Genomic DNA, 17,176 nt, shown 5'->3' with positions numbered 1-17,176 from the left:
GTTCTGGGGACGTGGGACGCAGCCGTCTCCCGGCTTCTCTCCTCCGTGCATTTCAGGGGTCCTTTTGCGAGCGCTTGTTGAAATCCTGAACGGGGGAAAACTCGGCGACAGGATGGGTAAAGTTTCCTATCCACTGCCAAAAGCCCTAGGAGCAGCCTTGTAGCCCCCTTCCCCTAAACGGCGGCAAATGCCCTGGCTTGCAGGCATCGCTCGCTGGCAGCCTGCACAAAACAGCTCACTTTCTTCTTTCACAGAGAAAGCGCTGAGCTTTCTCTTGGCCCCCTCCCCATCCCGGGTGTCCTCAGTGTTTAAACTCAGGTTACAAACGAGCTGTGTTTCTCCCGCTAGAGCCCTGGAAAAGACTCGCATCTGGCAGAGGTGTAGAGGGAGGCAGCTGACATGAGCAGTGCTCCCAGGCTTTGGGAGCAGGGCTGGGCTGGTGGGGAAAGGTGCGGGGCGCTTGGCAGAGGGGCCACTCGGGTCTCTCGCCCAGGCTCTGTTGGATGTTTTTCTCATTGTAGGTCTTTGGCCATGAACCCCATCCAGAGACCTGAGATGTACATCATCGGCGCGCAGCCTGTGTGCAGCCAGCTGCCAGGGCTGTCCCCCGGGCAGCGCAAGCTGTGCCAGCTCTACCAGGAGCACATGGTGTTCATCGGGGAGGGGGCCCGCAGCGCCATCAAAGAGTGCCAGTACCAGTTTCGGCAGCGGAGGTGGAACTGCAGCACGGTGGACAACACCTCTGTCTTTGGCCGGGTCATGAAAATAGGTAGGAGCACCCAGCACCGCCGGCAGGCATCAGGTGCTGGGCTCATGTCAGGTGTTTCTGTACAGCTTTCTCCCTTTGTTCAAATACACACGGAGGAGTGATGAGCCCCATTAGTGGTGCTCCTAAAGCTCCCTTAAACGAGCTTTTCCATTCCCTGGCATGCTGGTGCTCCCCAAGCGCTGCCTGTGTGCTGCCTGTGCCTGACAGGTGCGAGGTACCTGAACCACAGCAGGAGCTAGCAGAGGAGGGGGATTTTCCTTTGGGGAGGGGGGGACGGGACATGGGAAGGTCAGGAAGAGGAGCTGCTTTTGTTTCGTGTGCTTGTTTGGAGCTAGGGAGGGAAGAAGCTGGAGCCAGGAACAATGGACCCACATTATCTTCCCCAGCATCTGGAGTGCCCTTGGACAGGGAATGAAGCCATGAGATACGGGGGGAATATTGACTCCCTGATTCTCTTTTTTCTGCTGCTTTCTGTGTAAACCTAAGAGATTTTTATAATTCCTGCCCTGCTGGCCATAAGAGGCGCATTGACAGGCCATTCCTGCACTTGAATTGAGGTGTGACCTAGCTACATTGTTCCAGCTCCTTTTGAAATGCAATCATCTGATGGCAAGAAACTGAGAAATCCGGGCTTGGTTTGATGTGTCCGACAGCCAGGACAATAAAGAAAAGGTGTTAAAACAGCAGYTTACACACATGCACACACACGCTGGCACACACGCTCCAGCCCTTGTGTGAAGAAGTTTTACTACCCACCCACAAAGCCAATCATTTATCACTGAAGAATCCAGAATCCATGCTATCCCTGCACGGTGAGATCAGGGAAAACACTTAGTAGAGAATGGAAAAAGACCCCAGCTCCCACACCCCAGCTACCCCCAGSATTGCTTACACTTTTTTGGACTCCACTCTCAAAAAACAGCACAGGAAGCAGGACACCAATCTTTATACCTCTTCACTTCTGGGGAGTCAAGTCAGTAGGGTGCTGGGATAACCAAGTCCCTTGATTCCTTCCATTTGAGTGCTCAGTGTAAAATTCTTAGGCATCATCCTGGAAAATTTTAGTAACTTTTCAGCATGCGTTACTCAATCTTTCAAAATCCCTAATTCAGCCCATCAAATTCCAATTCCACCCTTTCTATCCATCTCTTCAGCTCATACTCCAAGAAATCCTGTGTTTCTCTAGGGTACTCCTTTGGGAAATTCTGTTTCCTGACACATACTTTCAGCTCCTGACACACATCCAAGGCATCTGCACATCCTTGATCYCTTGCTGTCTGATAGCAAGGGTGGTGGCCAGATGAGGCTGCATACAGTMCCAGACTGTTAAAACTTGTGCTTCAGGGAATGAAAACTGAATGTTCAGCCACAAAAAGGAAAAGGACGGAGACTGGAGCTGTGTCATAATGACAGCAAATACCCCTCCATCTCTCCCATCTGGCATCCCTCCCTGCAGCATAGCCTCAGCATTCCGAAGAATGAAGTAAATTTAAGATCCCCAGAGATCCTAGTGACTCAACAAGGACATAAGAAAAGATGATTCACTCCTTCTGGGGCAAACCTCATCCCCGGCTAGTCTGGTGGAAGAGTCCAAACATGGAGAAGAAGTAAGGGTGAACTGAAGAGAAAGCAGAGATCAGAGCTGAAGGAAGAAAGACAGAAAGGATCAGTAGGAGTATGGGAAGAAGGGACTAGAGTGGATAAAGGAAGAGGGAAGATTTCTCCTTTTTAAAATTACTTTGATCCTATTAACTTAAATTGAGAGTGGATTTGGGTTTTGATGAGGAAAGGTGTTGTGGGTATGTGATGGTTAAGTCCAGTAGTCCTGTTGCTGTTGTTTTGGGGAGGTGGTGGTGTTTGTTGGCAATGCTGATGTGTCTCTAGTAGGAATCTGCTGATGTCTGTGAAGTGATTGCCTGCGGTTGCCCGCTCTTTAGAAAGTTACCGTAACAAAAAGTTTTGAACCTGCCTCCAATTAGATCCTCTGCTTTGGTCAGTTAGAGCATGTTCGGAGGGTGGTGTTTTTCCTCTAGTACAAGACAGTAGAGAAGAAAGTTAGAAAAATGTTGCCAAAAGTAGCCTGGAGCATTACAGGTTTTGTGATGATTCATCACTGTTATCTGTTTAAAAGTCAGTGATAAGTTGCTATAAAGGATGACACTGCCTCTTTTCTCTTAGTTCTACCTTCAGGTTTTATTTTTTCTTACTTTGTAATGGGGCATTGCTCATTATTTCAGCAAATCTATTTTCCATGCTGGAGAAGAAAAGAAACCATTTCAACCTGTTAGGTCATGTCAGCTATAAAGTCATTCTTCCCTGGGTTCATACTGTGTGCCTGTCTCCTGTTTTCAACCTCTAAGCCCCAATTCTGGATGACAGCCCTTTTTCTCTGTGTTGTTCCAATGGCACAAAAAAGGTCTGGAGACCAGAGTATCTGCAAGAGTGCAGAGGCATGCCAGAGTGTTGTGGAGAGGGGGGAAAAAGAGATAAGAAAGACCCAGAAGGTGTATAGTGTGCCAATAATTCTAGGCTGCCCACCCACAAATGCAGGCATGGCATATATTATGATATCATACGTGATTTCTTGAGCTGCTCTAGATTATGAGAGGGGAGAAGAACCTACTCCAGCCAAGTCCAAAACCTGGCAGATCCTTGGGAGGGTCTTCATCGGGAAACCTGGAAGATTCTTTCCTTTAACCTTCACAYGGTGAACTGCTGCTTGGCGGTCGGTCTGTGTTTAATCATTACACCTTCATTTTGTGCATTTTATAGAGGTGAGGCAGTCCAATAATACAAAGATTTTGTGGAGGCATCTGTAGCACTGAAGTCAGCTGCTTTTTAACATTTGTTTTTCCTAGTGTTTGTGTTATCATGAGAATGGCTTTTAGCTTTGGAATGTAGTCTTTAGCTCATTCAAAAACAATATCTAATTGGTGATGTATAAAAATTATCCTTCTGAAGTTGCTTCTTGTCCTATCGATACAGATTACAGACTGTATATGTGTGTTTATATAGATTATATACAGATATATATACATTAATTACTCCTATCTATATGAAGGAGAGGACAGAGCACCCAATAAGGTAGTGTTAGAATTTCCTTAGARGAGGAGGAAATATATAGCCTATTCTGTAACCTCTTTCAGTGCAATCCTAAATGCAAGATGGGGTTTTCCGGGTTAGTCCAGTCATTTCTAGAGCCAAAGATTTTATCTTTTTTTTGCCTTTTCAAATGCAAAAAGGAGAAAAGGAGTCATAAAAGAAAAAAGAGAGAAATATTTTTCCTCACTTTTCTTCGAGGTCAGCAAGCTTTAGGGAAATGCTTTTAAAAAAAATAATTTGAAACAAAGACGTTTTCATCAAAAAAGTTAGAACAAATTTTTATCATCTTTACCTCAATCTCCCCACTGAGGTCAGTTCTGCTTCCATTTCTAGCTCAAGAAAAACAAGCTGCTGGGATTGATACCTCATCTGAGTACGACACAGGAGGATGCTCAAGCTGGCATGCTCGCAGGTGGCCCCTGAAAGCCCCTGGAGCCCCTGGCTCAGTCCGTTGTTCGCGGCCCACGCCTGGGGAGCAGAGAGCCAGACAGGCACAGGAGGGCAGCATTGCTCCACGGAGAGCCCCGCTCCCGGCCCTGCCAGCCTCCCACACCGGCCTGGGGACCACAGCCCCCGGGCATCACCCCCAGCCTGCCCAGGGCACCACAGCCCCCGGTCACTAACACCCAACCTGCCCAAGAGAGCTTACCGAAGGTGCGCGAGAGGGCCGGAGGGGGATTACTGCCTGACCTTCTCTGTTACCTTTGTTCATGTTTGCACAAATTTAGGGAATAACACCGACTTGTCAGTTGAGGTGATGCCATAGCGGTGTGGAACTGGAGTGAATTTTGAGAAAAGCAGATGAGCTAAAACCCTAATACTCTTTCCTGTCTGGAAGGTGTGGTAGGAGAGCAGAGACAACACAGTGAGGAGACCAACTAAAAAGTAGGATGTTTAAGTCCACAGTTGCCAACTACAGATTTGCTTCGTATTAGCATAGGATTTCACACCCATGCCCGAACCCACCTTTCAAACCAAGCCATAGTGTTCCAAAACTACCTATACTGAAAATCATGGTTTGTTCTGCTTTGTGCACAGCAAGGAACAAAACCACCACCACTTGTCTCAGCCTCTCCCACTGCCATCTTCAGCAACCTGGACCCCTTAAATTCCCCAGGCACACTGAGCTGTGATGCTGCTACAATCTCAGACATGGAGATGGTTAAAACATGGATATTAAAAGCACAAATCCAGCCTGTACTTTCTGTACAGGAATCTCAACCACGCTTGAAGGATCCTAAGCACCTGGTTTCATGCACTCTCTGTTGAACAAGTTGCAACATTAGGAGGTCCTCTCTTTGTATGTGTTTTGAGCTCTATCCATACAGGCACAGACTGGTAGGGGTAAGTTGCACGTTAGTCCATTACCCTAAAAGTATGCATAACATGCAAAACAAGTAAGATGAGTAAAAGCTCAATGTTGCTCACTACAAAATGACTGCAATTCCCTTAGTGGCCAGTTTCAGCTGAATTACCTTGACTAGGAGTCACTCTCTTTGCCTCTCATTCCAGGGAGGTTTTAGAGGCCGTAATCCTTCTCTTATGATCTGCTRTTAAGGCCCTCCTTTCTATAGTATGCATCCCTTGTAGCAGTTTGATTGGCCTTGCGATCTATTCCAGAGCAGCAGCTGTTTTGGCAGAAACCCTTGGTGTACAACCCTCGTTTAGGAAAAAAAACAAATCACAGGTTGTTCTGCAAGGTGGGTAACCACTTGCCTTTGTCTTGGGTCAAGTACTGCTAAGCTGGTGATAAGCTGCTATTAATTGCAGATTGTCAGCTCATGCAAATTGGAACAAGAGCATACCTAAAGCATCAGCTTAGTCCTGCTGAGGGAGCTGGCACTGAGAGCCTCATGCATTGGTAGCAAACTGTTCTTGGAGGATCTGCCCTCTGAGGTCAGTCCTATTTGTCTGAGAGCATTAGACAGTCATCTCTTGCTGGGGTTTGGTGCAAGTAGCTCTTTGCAATCATACTGCTTATTCCAGCAAAGCTATGGCAGTTGTTCTCTTTATCATCTAAAAGTTTGATGACACACAATGACCCAGAAGGTGTTGGTTCAGTTATTTATTACACTGTGTGGTGTCAGTGCAGGTATGGTTTGCCTCACTGCCCCCTTCTTTCCCCCTGGACCCACAGCACTGGGTTGTGCAGCACACTTGGCCTTATGTGGTGCAGAGGTGCCCTGGTCAAATTGAGGCTGAATCAGTGCCAGGAATACATAGCTGGAGACCAATCCAGCTGCTTGGCTTGTATTCTAAACTGTATAGGGAATGTGCTCCAAGCAGGGCAGTCTCTAGTAGAAGTGCAAATGGAAAGTCTTTTCTTTTATTATTGTCTACATGGGAAAGTTTTACTCGTTCCAGCACTGCAGTTCTGTAGGTGTTGGGAGAGCCTCTGTCTTGATGTTTTACTGTAAAAATGGTTTCCTTTAGTCTATCATCTCGAACCAATTACCAGCAGACCTTAATTAAACCAAAATAAGGTAGATTTGAACTGAGGTGTCCATAAGAAGTGTTTGTCCCAATTAAACTAAAACAGTTCTAGAGTGACAGTTGGTTAAACTGGATTGCTTCTCTTGCACAGACCTAACTTCATGCGTTGTTCTCAATGATTATTGGCAGATTCGGTGTACAAGGCAGCATGACCCTGCTTGAGCGATTCCTCCAGGTTAGAATCAGAGCACACTGAAAGGTTGATCTGAGTCAGAAATGGGAACAAGGCTGAGCAGTCCCTGCTCATGATGTCGCTGTTTCTTTGGGCTAAGGACTGGAGTTTCCAGGAATCTGAAATGGGCAAACATGAGTGTAATAATAACCTTAAAGAGTAGCACCTACAAATTCATAAAGAACATGCTATTCACAAGAATATTCCTCCAGGCCACAGCAGGAATCTCACCCCCTTCCTTGGTATGACAGAGAATATTTGGGTTTGATCCTGGGTGCACAGAAACTGCCAGGACTGAACAGTCAGTTGACTGGGCCCGTTAATATGAAATGGAAAGAAAAAGGGAATGCAAGCCTGTGTTACGACAGTTCCCACTCCCCTTTGCCAGAACAGTGTGGTTCCCTTAAACTTGATCGTCCGTGCCTTCGTTCTGGTTAATTACGTGAGCCTACTCAGATCACACCATTTCCCACTGCTTGGGGTCAGTGTGGTCCCTCCTTCATGTCTGTTGTGTTCATTAAGAGATCTGTCTTTTGTTAATTTGCTCCTCATGTCTCTCTCACAGGTAGCCGAGAGACTGCTTTCACCTACGCTGTCAGTGCTGCTGGGGTGGTGAATGCGATCAGCCGGGCCTGCCGGGAAGGAGAGCTCTCTAGCTGTGGCTGCAGCCGGACAGCCCGGCCCAAGGACTTGCCTCGAGACTGGCTGTGGGGTGGCTGTGGGGATAATGTGGAGTATGGATATCGTTTTGCCAAGGAGTTTGTGGATGCCAAGGAGAGGGAGAAAAACTACGTGAGAGGTTCAGAGGAGCAAGCTCGCATGCTGATGAACTTGCAGAACAACGAGGCTGGTCGCAGGGTAAGACGAATGCTGACCCTTTCCTGTTTCTCAGAGGCAGATTTTGAGCTCAGGATATAGTTGGATAACAAATTGCTTGGAGATTTGATGGGGGATAGCCCAAAAGTGCCTGAGTAACTCCCTTGAAAGGGTGTATGGTCACATTGCTTCCATTTCTCTGATTATAGACAGTATTATATTCCAGTCTGGCAATGGAAGACAGCCATTAAGCTAAAGCCAGTGAGCTTTTAGGTCTATTGAAATACTGGATGGCACACATGCATGCAGACATGTAAGCCCTTACCAAATTAACCTGGTGCAGTCATGGCCCACTTTCAAGGTTTATGTCTCAGGAACTTCTTCCCAGAGTCGCCAAAGTGACAAGGTGGTGGAAACAGGACAGTCTGTTGGCTCATGGAGTTTTATTCTACTGGCATTGTTCAGATTCTTGAGAATGTAAGGCCAAAAACAAACACTGAATCAGACTGCCTGGCTATCGTTGAAATTTACACCCGGCTCAGCTGCCCTGGTTTTGGGCCAAATAATTTGCATTTAGGCAACAGACATTTTCTGAAAAGATACCCAGTTTTGATCTGCAGAAACCTAGAGATGGGGAATCCATCACTTCCCTTTGTAGTACGCTACCATCATTAATCACCCTCACTGTTGTAACATTGGGCCTCATTTATCATTTGAATTTATCTGGCATCGGCTTCTGACTGGTTCTTTTTCTGACTTTTACAGCTAGATTGAAAAGCCCCATAGTAATCAGAATTTCCTATCCATGGAAGTATTTATATACTGCTATTTTTTCACCACTCTTTTTTTGACAACTAGATTGAGAACTTAAGCCTCTCTTGCTCTCAGACATTTTCTTCAGCCATCAGATCATATTTGTGTCACTTTAGTGTACCCTTCCCAGTTTTCCCATATCCTTTAAGAAAGTGGATACCAGAATTACATGCAGGGTTCTGGTACTGGTCTGTCTGATGCCATAAGCATAKGTGAAGTTGCCCCCTTCTTATACATTCAGTGTATACGCATCTGCTTTTCACTCAATTCCTCTGTCTGTGACTAATAGCCTGGAAGGTGTATCATCCTCCTTATGTGGTATGACTGCTTAATCCCACTTCTTTCCAAATGTAGAACAGAAACACTTTACTGAACATTTTTGCCTTCTCTACAAGGTATTTAAGAATTTTATCACTGCTGCCTAGTAGTGAGCATTTCTAAGGTTTATTTTATTTCTAATTCTACAAAAAAATCCTATTAAATATTCTTAGCCTTGCTCTTTGGTACCTTCTTCACTAAAATCCTTAGTTTTCCTTATCAATTTTCTGCTCTTTCTAACTTCTAATTGTTACTGAGTTATCTCTCCCTTTCCCAGGCATGTGTTGCTTTTCTGCATATAATTTCAGCTTCATTTTGCCACCAGAGAAGACTTATTCTGTTTTATTGATTGTGAAATTGGTATATGTTCAGTTGAAGCATTGCAAATGCTCCTTACTTTTTTTTGCAAAACCAAATTGGGGTAAATTTGCAGCTGGTGGAAAATAGTGGGCTTGAGAGCTCTGGAACTCAGTGGTTTGTGGATTTTTTGGTTTTGTTTTTTGTTTTTTTAATCTTGGGATGGCAAAGAGACTGGAGTTATAACTGCCCTTGCTTAGAAGGGGCTTCAATTCCTCCATGGAAGAGTAGTGTAAAAGTGAAGTTCTTCTCTGCAGTACTTACACTGAACATCCTGTATGCATGGAGTCATGAACCTGGATTACTACGAATGAATATTCTGCCTAAAACAGGGAGTGCATGGTTTATGAACCCTTTTAAAGGCCAGTCTTGTTGTCTTGAGAGAACCAGACAAAGCAAATGGCCAGTAGGGGGCTGGCTCAACTGTAATAACATCTGTATTAGAAGATAAGCAAGAAGACACTTGGTCCACAGGATGGGCAGACCACCCATGTCTTGTTATACCTGTCTTGTTATAGGGGCAAGAATCTAACTGAGCTGTGACTTCAAACGATGATACAATTTTAGACAGAAGAAAGTTTTGTCCTGTTTAGGAACACAGCTTAAAACAGTTATGTCCCACCTTGTTTAAACTGTGTGTGGGCTGCTATAGTGCACAGGCTTCCTTGGACTCTGTAGACAGGACTCTCAAGGCTGGGTGATTTCTTTGTCTCTGGTTAGTGCAAGACCTGAACAAAAGTCTTCCAAAGAGTCTAACAAGAGACAATGTTATTTTAAGCTTGTTTTGGTAAATAGTTAGAGCTCTGTAAAATAAGTGGCCATAGAAAATAATCTTAGATTAAATGAACACAAGTCATTTTAGATTAAACAAAACGGAAGTATAAACAGTTGTGTAATTAAGCTTGTGGTGTTCAAAGAACAAACTCTGATAAACTAAGGGAGCTGGTTAGTAAACTCAGCTGAGGAGCTTGATGTGGAGGAGGTCTGGAACTTTTTCAAGTCAAAGATGCTAAAGCCATTACAATTCTGCATGCCAAGCAAGAGGAAAAAGCTTGTAGGAAGAATCTCCAGACCTCACTGAATGAATAACTACCACAAAGAAGCTGTTAGGAATAGCCTGAGAGCCTACTAAGAATGGAAAAAAGACCTGATAGCAAATAAATGAAGAAAAGCTCTGTCTTAGAGGTTAAAAAGTGTGAAGATGAAGTGAGAACAGCAAAAAAATCAAGCCGAGTCAGACCTTGCAAAGGGTAATAAAATAGTGAAATGTTCTTATACTAAGCAAATAAGAAGAGATCAGGAGAAGGGAGACTGCTGTTAATTGAGGATGGGGCTGAGTCTAAAGACAGCGGTTTTGGTCCCCAAGGTAAGTGAGTACTTTACCTCAGATTTCAAGTCAGAATGAGGGCATTGCTCATGGGGATGGATAATGTATGTCTGCTTYACTGGAGATGTCTTTTTCTGACCTCAAGATGCCTGCCTGGGGGAATAAGTGTTCATAGACTGAATTTTTATGTCCCCTGGGATGGTGCTTTTYGGGGAAAGCCAGGCAGGGCACCCAAGGGGCAGAAAAGGCCTAGGACAGTTGGCAGTGGCCAATGATGCTGGCACCCTGTGGGAGCGAGGAAGGCATGAGGAGGCAGCTCTTGTGTTGGACAGGTAGAGGAAAAGGAGCTGAGCAGCAGGCACTGAAGTTCACAACTGGAAGATCTGGAAGGGATGGGATGGAGCAGGGGGCTGCTGAAGGAGAGGAGTTTAGGACTGAATGATTCAGAGTGGAGGAAATTGGAGTCAAGTGGCAGCAAAGGGTTGGAAGAATGGAGGGTTCTGGAGTAAATGAGATTGGGGTTTTGGGTGGACTGAGTGGATGAGGATTTGGGGGTAGTGAGGAATGGAGGTGCAAGGCTTAGGAAAGGAGATGACTGTGAATGGATCTGAAGTGTAGGCCTGAGGTAGCTCGGAGACAGCATTGCTACTGGCTCCAGGGTTGTCTGGTCAGGATGGTGTTTGGCCAGTACAGGACAGCCTTTCCTTATGGCTGTTAGAAATATAGGAGCAAAGGCTGAATGGTACGGAGAGAGAAAGGCAGCAAATTTCCAGAAATGGAAATTACCACCACTAAGGTAGAAGCAAAACGCGGTAAAGCTTAAAGTCCTCAAATCATGGGGAGTGCCCACTTTTTCTCCCAACACTCTGAAAGAGCTGGCATCTGGCAGCACAGGCAGTGTGACCTTGGCAGTGTTTACAGGCGGACTAGAGGGAAAGGATAACTCAGAGGAAATGGCAAAATGGGGAGTAATTCAACATGTATTTCTCAAAGGATGATCACACAAAGCTAACTCATGAGTTTTCTTTTAAGATGTTATTGATTTCCTAAAAGGCAAACTAGACTTGATAGGTCTCATTTATCTAAACTTGTGTAAGACATTTCTTGTATTTTCCACGTGACACAGTTAAATTGGGAAAGATAAGGAAAAGTACAGCAATTATGAGATGGATAAGAAACTTATTCATGGGAAGACATCAGTAAGTTGTGTGAAAGGGTGTGTTTTGATCCAGAGAGTGCTTAATTAGCAGAGTTCTTTATGGACTGACCTCAAGACCAACACTTAATATTTTTGTTTATGGGCCTTGGCACAAATATTAGGAATGTGCTGATGAAATTTGCTGATGATGCAAAGTTGGCAGGTATCATGAATACAGAGGAGAATCTGGATCTTGTCCATCAGCTAATTTTGACTACAGTAGTAAAGAAAAGGGTGACATTTAATAAAATAACATTAAGACCATCATGTGACGTCTTGTATGAAAAACGCTCTTAGTCATTAGGAAACCAGAAGAAAACAAATTGAAGGCACCAGTCAGCTGCAGATGACTGCAGATGTAATGCGGCTGTGAAAGTAGCAAATATCCTAGGATGCATTAACAAAAGTATTTTCATAAGACATGGGAAATATTAATGCCATTGTGTTATGCTCTAAAATATTGTCTACTGTCTACTGTCATATTCCCAGGCAGAATGACCTCAGACTAGAAAAGGGTCATTACAGTTGACCCAAGGGGTAGGAATCTTTTTCTAGGAAAGGAGGCTAGAAAAGCTTGCCATGTTTGGCCTAGCAAAGTGAAAGTTGAGAGAGGGTATGACTGATGTCTATGTTAGTGGGATAAATAGCAGGGAAGGAAAAGTACTTTTTAAGCAAAAGGCCAATTTGGCACAACAGCAAATGGCTAAATGTTAAGTTTTCATTTCTGAGATTCTGTTTTTGGAAGTTGGAAGGTACCTGTGTAACTCCATATTCCTGAAAGTTGGTGCTGAAATAAAAGAGAAAAGCATAGAAGTACTAGAGACACGGTAATCATCATTGATAAGTGACCACCAAGTGCCAGCCCACAGAGCCTGGCCCCCATTTCCCAGCCAGTGATGATGTCTTCTGATTTCTAGGGAGATTTTTGCCATGTTCCCCCACTCAGTTTCCTCTAGGTGAGAAAGCCCTCCTTGAACAAGCCTGAGKAGCTCTGATGGCAGGAGGGGAGTTTGTCCATGCTCTCCGTGGTTGGCACAAGGAGGTGAGAGGATCCTGAAGAGAACAAAACTCTTTTTATCTTTCAGGCAGTCCTGACCCCATCACCTCTTCACTCCACTTCGGAGTCCTCGTGGTAGTGGCTCCTGGCTTTATTGCCCTTGTTTGTTTGTCTTTGGCTGTTATCTCAATATGTTCTTTCCTTCCATCTGTCTTTTTTTCCAACTGGTCTCCATTACCTTCTCTTATTTCCCTCCTGTTCCTTATCTGTCGCCCTGTCTGGCAGACTGTGGCAGTCAGTCCTTTCGCACTGTTTACCCAGTCAGCATATGGCAGGCCTCAGTCATCAGTCACTCAATCCAGTGCCAGAAGAGCCTGGAAGGGGGTCTGGCTAATTGACCACACAAGAATTCACCATTAATTCTCTTCCCATTCCCATTCTTGTGAAAAAAGAGTTGGAAAAGAACTTGGGCTTATAGGAAAGGGCATTAAGCCTTTCCATTAGAGGTATTTTCAACCTGTTTAAGTGGCATGGCCATCAATCAGACCCTGCCTTTAGAACTACATGTGGGGTCTGTTATTCTTTACCTTGACCCCAGCTCAGTCAGAAAGGAATTCTCCAATTTCCTCTACTTTCTCCCCATCCAAGCAGCTCAGGGAGAGAGTGAGAGCCATTTTGAGACCGAAGCTACGGTTACACCCACGGTACATTGATAGCGGGAGCTGGGGGTGGCTGTGTGGCCGAGTGGTGCCATGCTTACCTGCGATAACTGGTAGCATTCGCATTCCACAGCACAACTATTACCCACGTGGGCCAGATGTTTTGAGCATCAGTTGCTTTAAGCCAAGTCAGAGTAAACTCAGTCCCATGACATTAGCTGAGAGGGATCGAATTGCAGTGTTTTTCTAAAGGAACAAAGCCTGGGATTAGGAAGAATCATAATACTTTATAAAAACATATGCAAGGGCAAAGGAGGCATGAGTGGCCTGGGATTTGACAGAACCATAATCAAAAAGTGCTAACACAAGCTTATAACAAGCAGACTGGCAAGGCGGTGAGGATATAGAAAGTGTCTGGGGCATTCAGCTGTAGCTCTGTCTGGTTACAGTACAGCAAGAATCATAAGTAACAGTGTGGCTGGTCCTCTGCAGTTATAGTTCAGTCCAAGACAAGTGCTTAACTCCCAGTCTGTAGCTGTTAGGTTACACTGTGAGGGATTGCCTCAGTAAATTGAACTCAGAGGAACAGAACTAAAGCTCCTCTGTTTTAAGGACTCAGTCCATTGACTTTCTTGGGAGCTGGGTTGGCCTCCATGTGATTTAGCAGTTAAGCCATATTGAATCTTCACTAGCTGTCAAAAGCACAAGATGTTAGCTATACCAGGAACCATATTTTTTTTAGGAGGACTCTGACCTCTCTCTGCTGGTTTAGAACATAGCTGTATGCAGACTGTTTTGTTTGCAGTATGTGAAATTGCCTTAATCACCTACCCCTTGGCAAGCAAATACAGAGAGTTGGGAAACTTTATTCTGTGTCAATCTCAGTGTTTGGCAGCTTTCTTCAGCATAAAACCTGGCTAGAAGACATATTTCACCATCTCCCTCAGAACATCCTATTTCTTCTCCCATTCCATGATCTCCCACACCAGATGCAGCTGGTGGTAATTTTGTAGCTTGAGCCAAATAGCTCTATTTGGCATGTGGGATCTGGCAGAGGCAGTGCCCTGCAAATGTGCAAGATGCAGGATGGTTGTGGGAGAACAGATGTGAGCCTCATACTTAATGCGTAAGCATTCTGGAAGTAAAATACTTTAACACTTAGTAGCTCTGATTTAATGTGGATGCCAGCTCTTCACTTTGTAAACTTTATTAAGTTCCTGTTAGTGCTGACAGGATCTCACATAGTCTGCAGTTTTGTACCTATATTTGAGATTAATGGAAAGAACAAAACCAACCTGCATTTCAGTTTATTTTCATAGGTTTTGAGCTTTGTTATTCTAGAGTATTTTTTAATCTCTCTCTCCTCCCAGCTGGGGGGGAGGAGGAGAGAAACGACCCTTTTTTAATATATCACATACTTGCTCTATTGAGGCAACTTAAAACTCACTGGCCTAAATTTTCAGTGYTATTTGTTAATTTTGGTTTCCAAACTTGCAGCAGATGGTGCCACATTTTCAGATGTACGATTCATCTCTAGCCCCCATGAACTTCTGAAAATTTAGTTTAAAATATTTCAGAAAAGACAGCACTGAAAAATTGCATTTGCTTTTTAAAATGTAGGCCTTTTCCATACCTACAGTGATTTTAGAGTAGTGAAATATCTGGACACAAGATGGCGCAAATTTGCAGTTTGGGCTTGCAAATCTGCGCTTCAAGTACTGAGACTGGTAATGCATTGAAAAGATGTGAACTGTTCTGTTTCAGTGTAAAGGTGTTAAATCTTTCACACTGCTACTACCATCTCTGCTTGTTCTTCTTTGGAAAACAACGACTCCTTGGGAAACTGCAGGTGAACAAGATCCTCAACAGAGACAGCGGGAAAGGGTGTGGATCCATGGATTTATATCAAAAGGATACAGATGTATTCTTAGAACTATAGCATCATTTCCTGTTTTAATTGATAGCAAATGAGCAGGTTCCCAGGTGTTCTCTTTTATGAACTTCGAAGGGAAAGAGGTGTAATATGTGGAAGTCCATGAGACTAGGAGCATTTCCAGAAATATGTCACAAGGATAGGACTCTTCCTCCTCGTTCTTTCCTGTTCTTGACCCTGCCATCAGGTCAGAGATCTGCCAAAGGAAGAGAGGGAGGAATGGGGAAGGCACATTTAGAGGGAATGCGACCAGAACTAGAAATATTTAGGAAGTAAGAGAGCCGCGTTTGCAACAAGCGGAAGAGGAGATTTTTGTCTCTTTTGAAGGGAGAAACAACAGAAATTGGGGGATAATCAAAGCGGTTATGAAAATGTGAAGAATTGATTGTAATTAGGCCAGCTGCCAGTTGCAGCAAGAATAACAACAACTTTGCCTGATTCCACTCCTTTTCCTGCAGGCTGTGTACAAGCTGGCGGATGTGGCCTGTAAGTGCCATGGCGTGTCAGGCTCCTGCAGCCTCAAGACCTGCTGGCTGCAACTGGCTGACTTCCGCAAGGTGGGCGATCTGCTGAAGGAGAAGTATGACAGTGCAGCTGCCATGAGGATCAGCCGCAAGGGCAAGCTGGAGTTGGTGAACAACCGTTTCAACATGCCTACGCAGGAGGACCTGGTCTATGTTGACCCTAGCCCAGACTATTGCCTGCGCAATGAGACCACTGGCTCACTGGGCACTCAGGGCCGACTGTGCAACAAGACCTCAGAGGGCATGGATGGGTGTGAGCTGATGTGTTGTGGCCGGGGTTATGACCAGTTCAAGAGCGTCCAAGTGGAGCGTTGCCACTGCAAGTTYCATTGGTGCTGTTACGTCAAGTGTAAAAAGTGCACAGAGATCGTTGACCAGTACGTCTGTAAATGAAAAGAGCCACCAAAGCAACAAATCTATATTATATAAATCTATATAAATATATTTTATATTTGTATAAATAAACAGATGATGATAATAATTAAAGAAGCTTATTTAAGAGACATTTTGGTTTTGAAATTTCCCCCATCAGACTGGCTAGTTTGCCGTTCCTTTGGTTCTGCTGGGGAATTTGTCTTTGTGTGCATCTGCCCTTGGATGTTTCAGTCAGAGGGAAGGGGCTTAGGGAGCTGCTGACAAAAAGAACGCCTGCTGCACACGGGCACGCACATGCACACACCATCTCACTACAGAAACAAGGTCAGCAAGGAGGAGGAGGAGAAGGGTGGGTTCTTTCTGCTCTCTCGTCATTAAATGTCTGCATTTTGCATAGTATTGGACATCTGAAATTACAACCAGATATGGGAGAGTCCTAGTTACTTGCATTTCAAACCCCACCACCCCACTAAACCCACTGGGGGATTKGGAAGCAATTCTTGGTCCCTCTCAAGGGCTTTGTCACACTAGAGGGAAAGTTGCCAAGTCTCATGGACAAGAATATGGCTTAAAATTTGGAGTGCTGTAAACCATGCCTGGAGCCTGGACAGAGCAGAATGTGGTGGTGGAAGGCTTGCAGCTGATGATGAGGAGGGAAGGCGTGACCCATGGCTGAGAAGTGCACAGCCTGGGAGTCCCTATGAAGCCAGCATCTAGCTCTTCTGTACCACCYGGACAGAAGGGAATCTGTCAGAGCGCAGTCTACATGGATATATACAAGAGGGAGATTTTTTTTTTTTCTTTTCAACCCCATACTGAAACTTAACTTGTCATGGTAGAGGAGAAGCTGCCTGTGCCCAGAGATGTTTGCGAAAGAAATATACTTCATATTTTTGTCAGTAGACAGAAGTTTTGCACGCATACACATGCACATGACTGCATAAGTACTCCTCATACTGCTGCCATTTTTCCTCTTTGAAGTGGATGCAGGTGGTCACTTTGTTCAGTGCTATTAAATCCTTCTCACCACCATCCCAGATGTACAGTTTCTCTTTAACATTAAACACCCCTCACTGAGGTTTCTTTCCCTCTCTTGCTTGTGTATATGTGTGTTTTTATTCTTTTCGGGGGGTCTTTTATTTTGCAGCTTGGTATTTCAGAGCCCAGGGGCCATGCTGTTCCCTGACATAAACTAACCACAGATAAATTTGTTCCCAGAATATGGACAAATATTCACTAATGGAAGTCTTTTCTGTGTTTTCCATTGGTAATAAAAGAGTATAATAAAATTGTAGTAGGGCAGAAGCTGTTACCAAAGTCTGC

At 44.6% G+C, this 17,176-nt stretch overlaps 1 protein-coding gene across 1 annotated transcript; it reads left to right on the top strand.

Moving 5' to 3' along the window:
- Nucleotides 1-517: 517 nt before the first annotated feature.
- On the top strand, nucleotides 518-16,912 carry WNT5B (Wnt family member 5B). Its single transcript, XM_026070366.1, has 3 exons — nucleotides 518-769; nucleotides 7,102-7,394; nucleotides 15,413-16,912. Exons 1-3 carry the CDS (start codon nucleotides 532-534, stop codon nucleotides 15,869-15,871), a joined length of 990 nt encoding a protein of 329 aa, XP_025926151.1. The 5' UTR covers nucleotides 518-531; the 3' UTR covers nucleotides 15,872-16,912.
- The last annotated feature ends 264 nt before the right edge of the window (nucleotides 16,913-17,176 follow it).

This window comes from Apteryx rowi, unplaced genomic scaffold (genome assembly GCF_003343035.1).
Source record: "Apteryx rowi isolate R43461 unplaced genomic scaffold, aptRow1 scaffold_31, whole genome shotgun sequence".
Classification (NCBI taxonomy): domain Eukaryota; kingdom Metazoa; phylum Chordata; class Aves; order Apterygiformes; family Apterygidae; genus Apteryx; species Apteryx rowi.
Note: the sequence above shows the minus strand (reverse complement) of the source record. Positions and strands in the feature narration are given on the sequence as shown.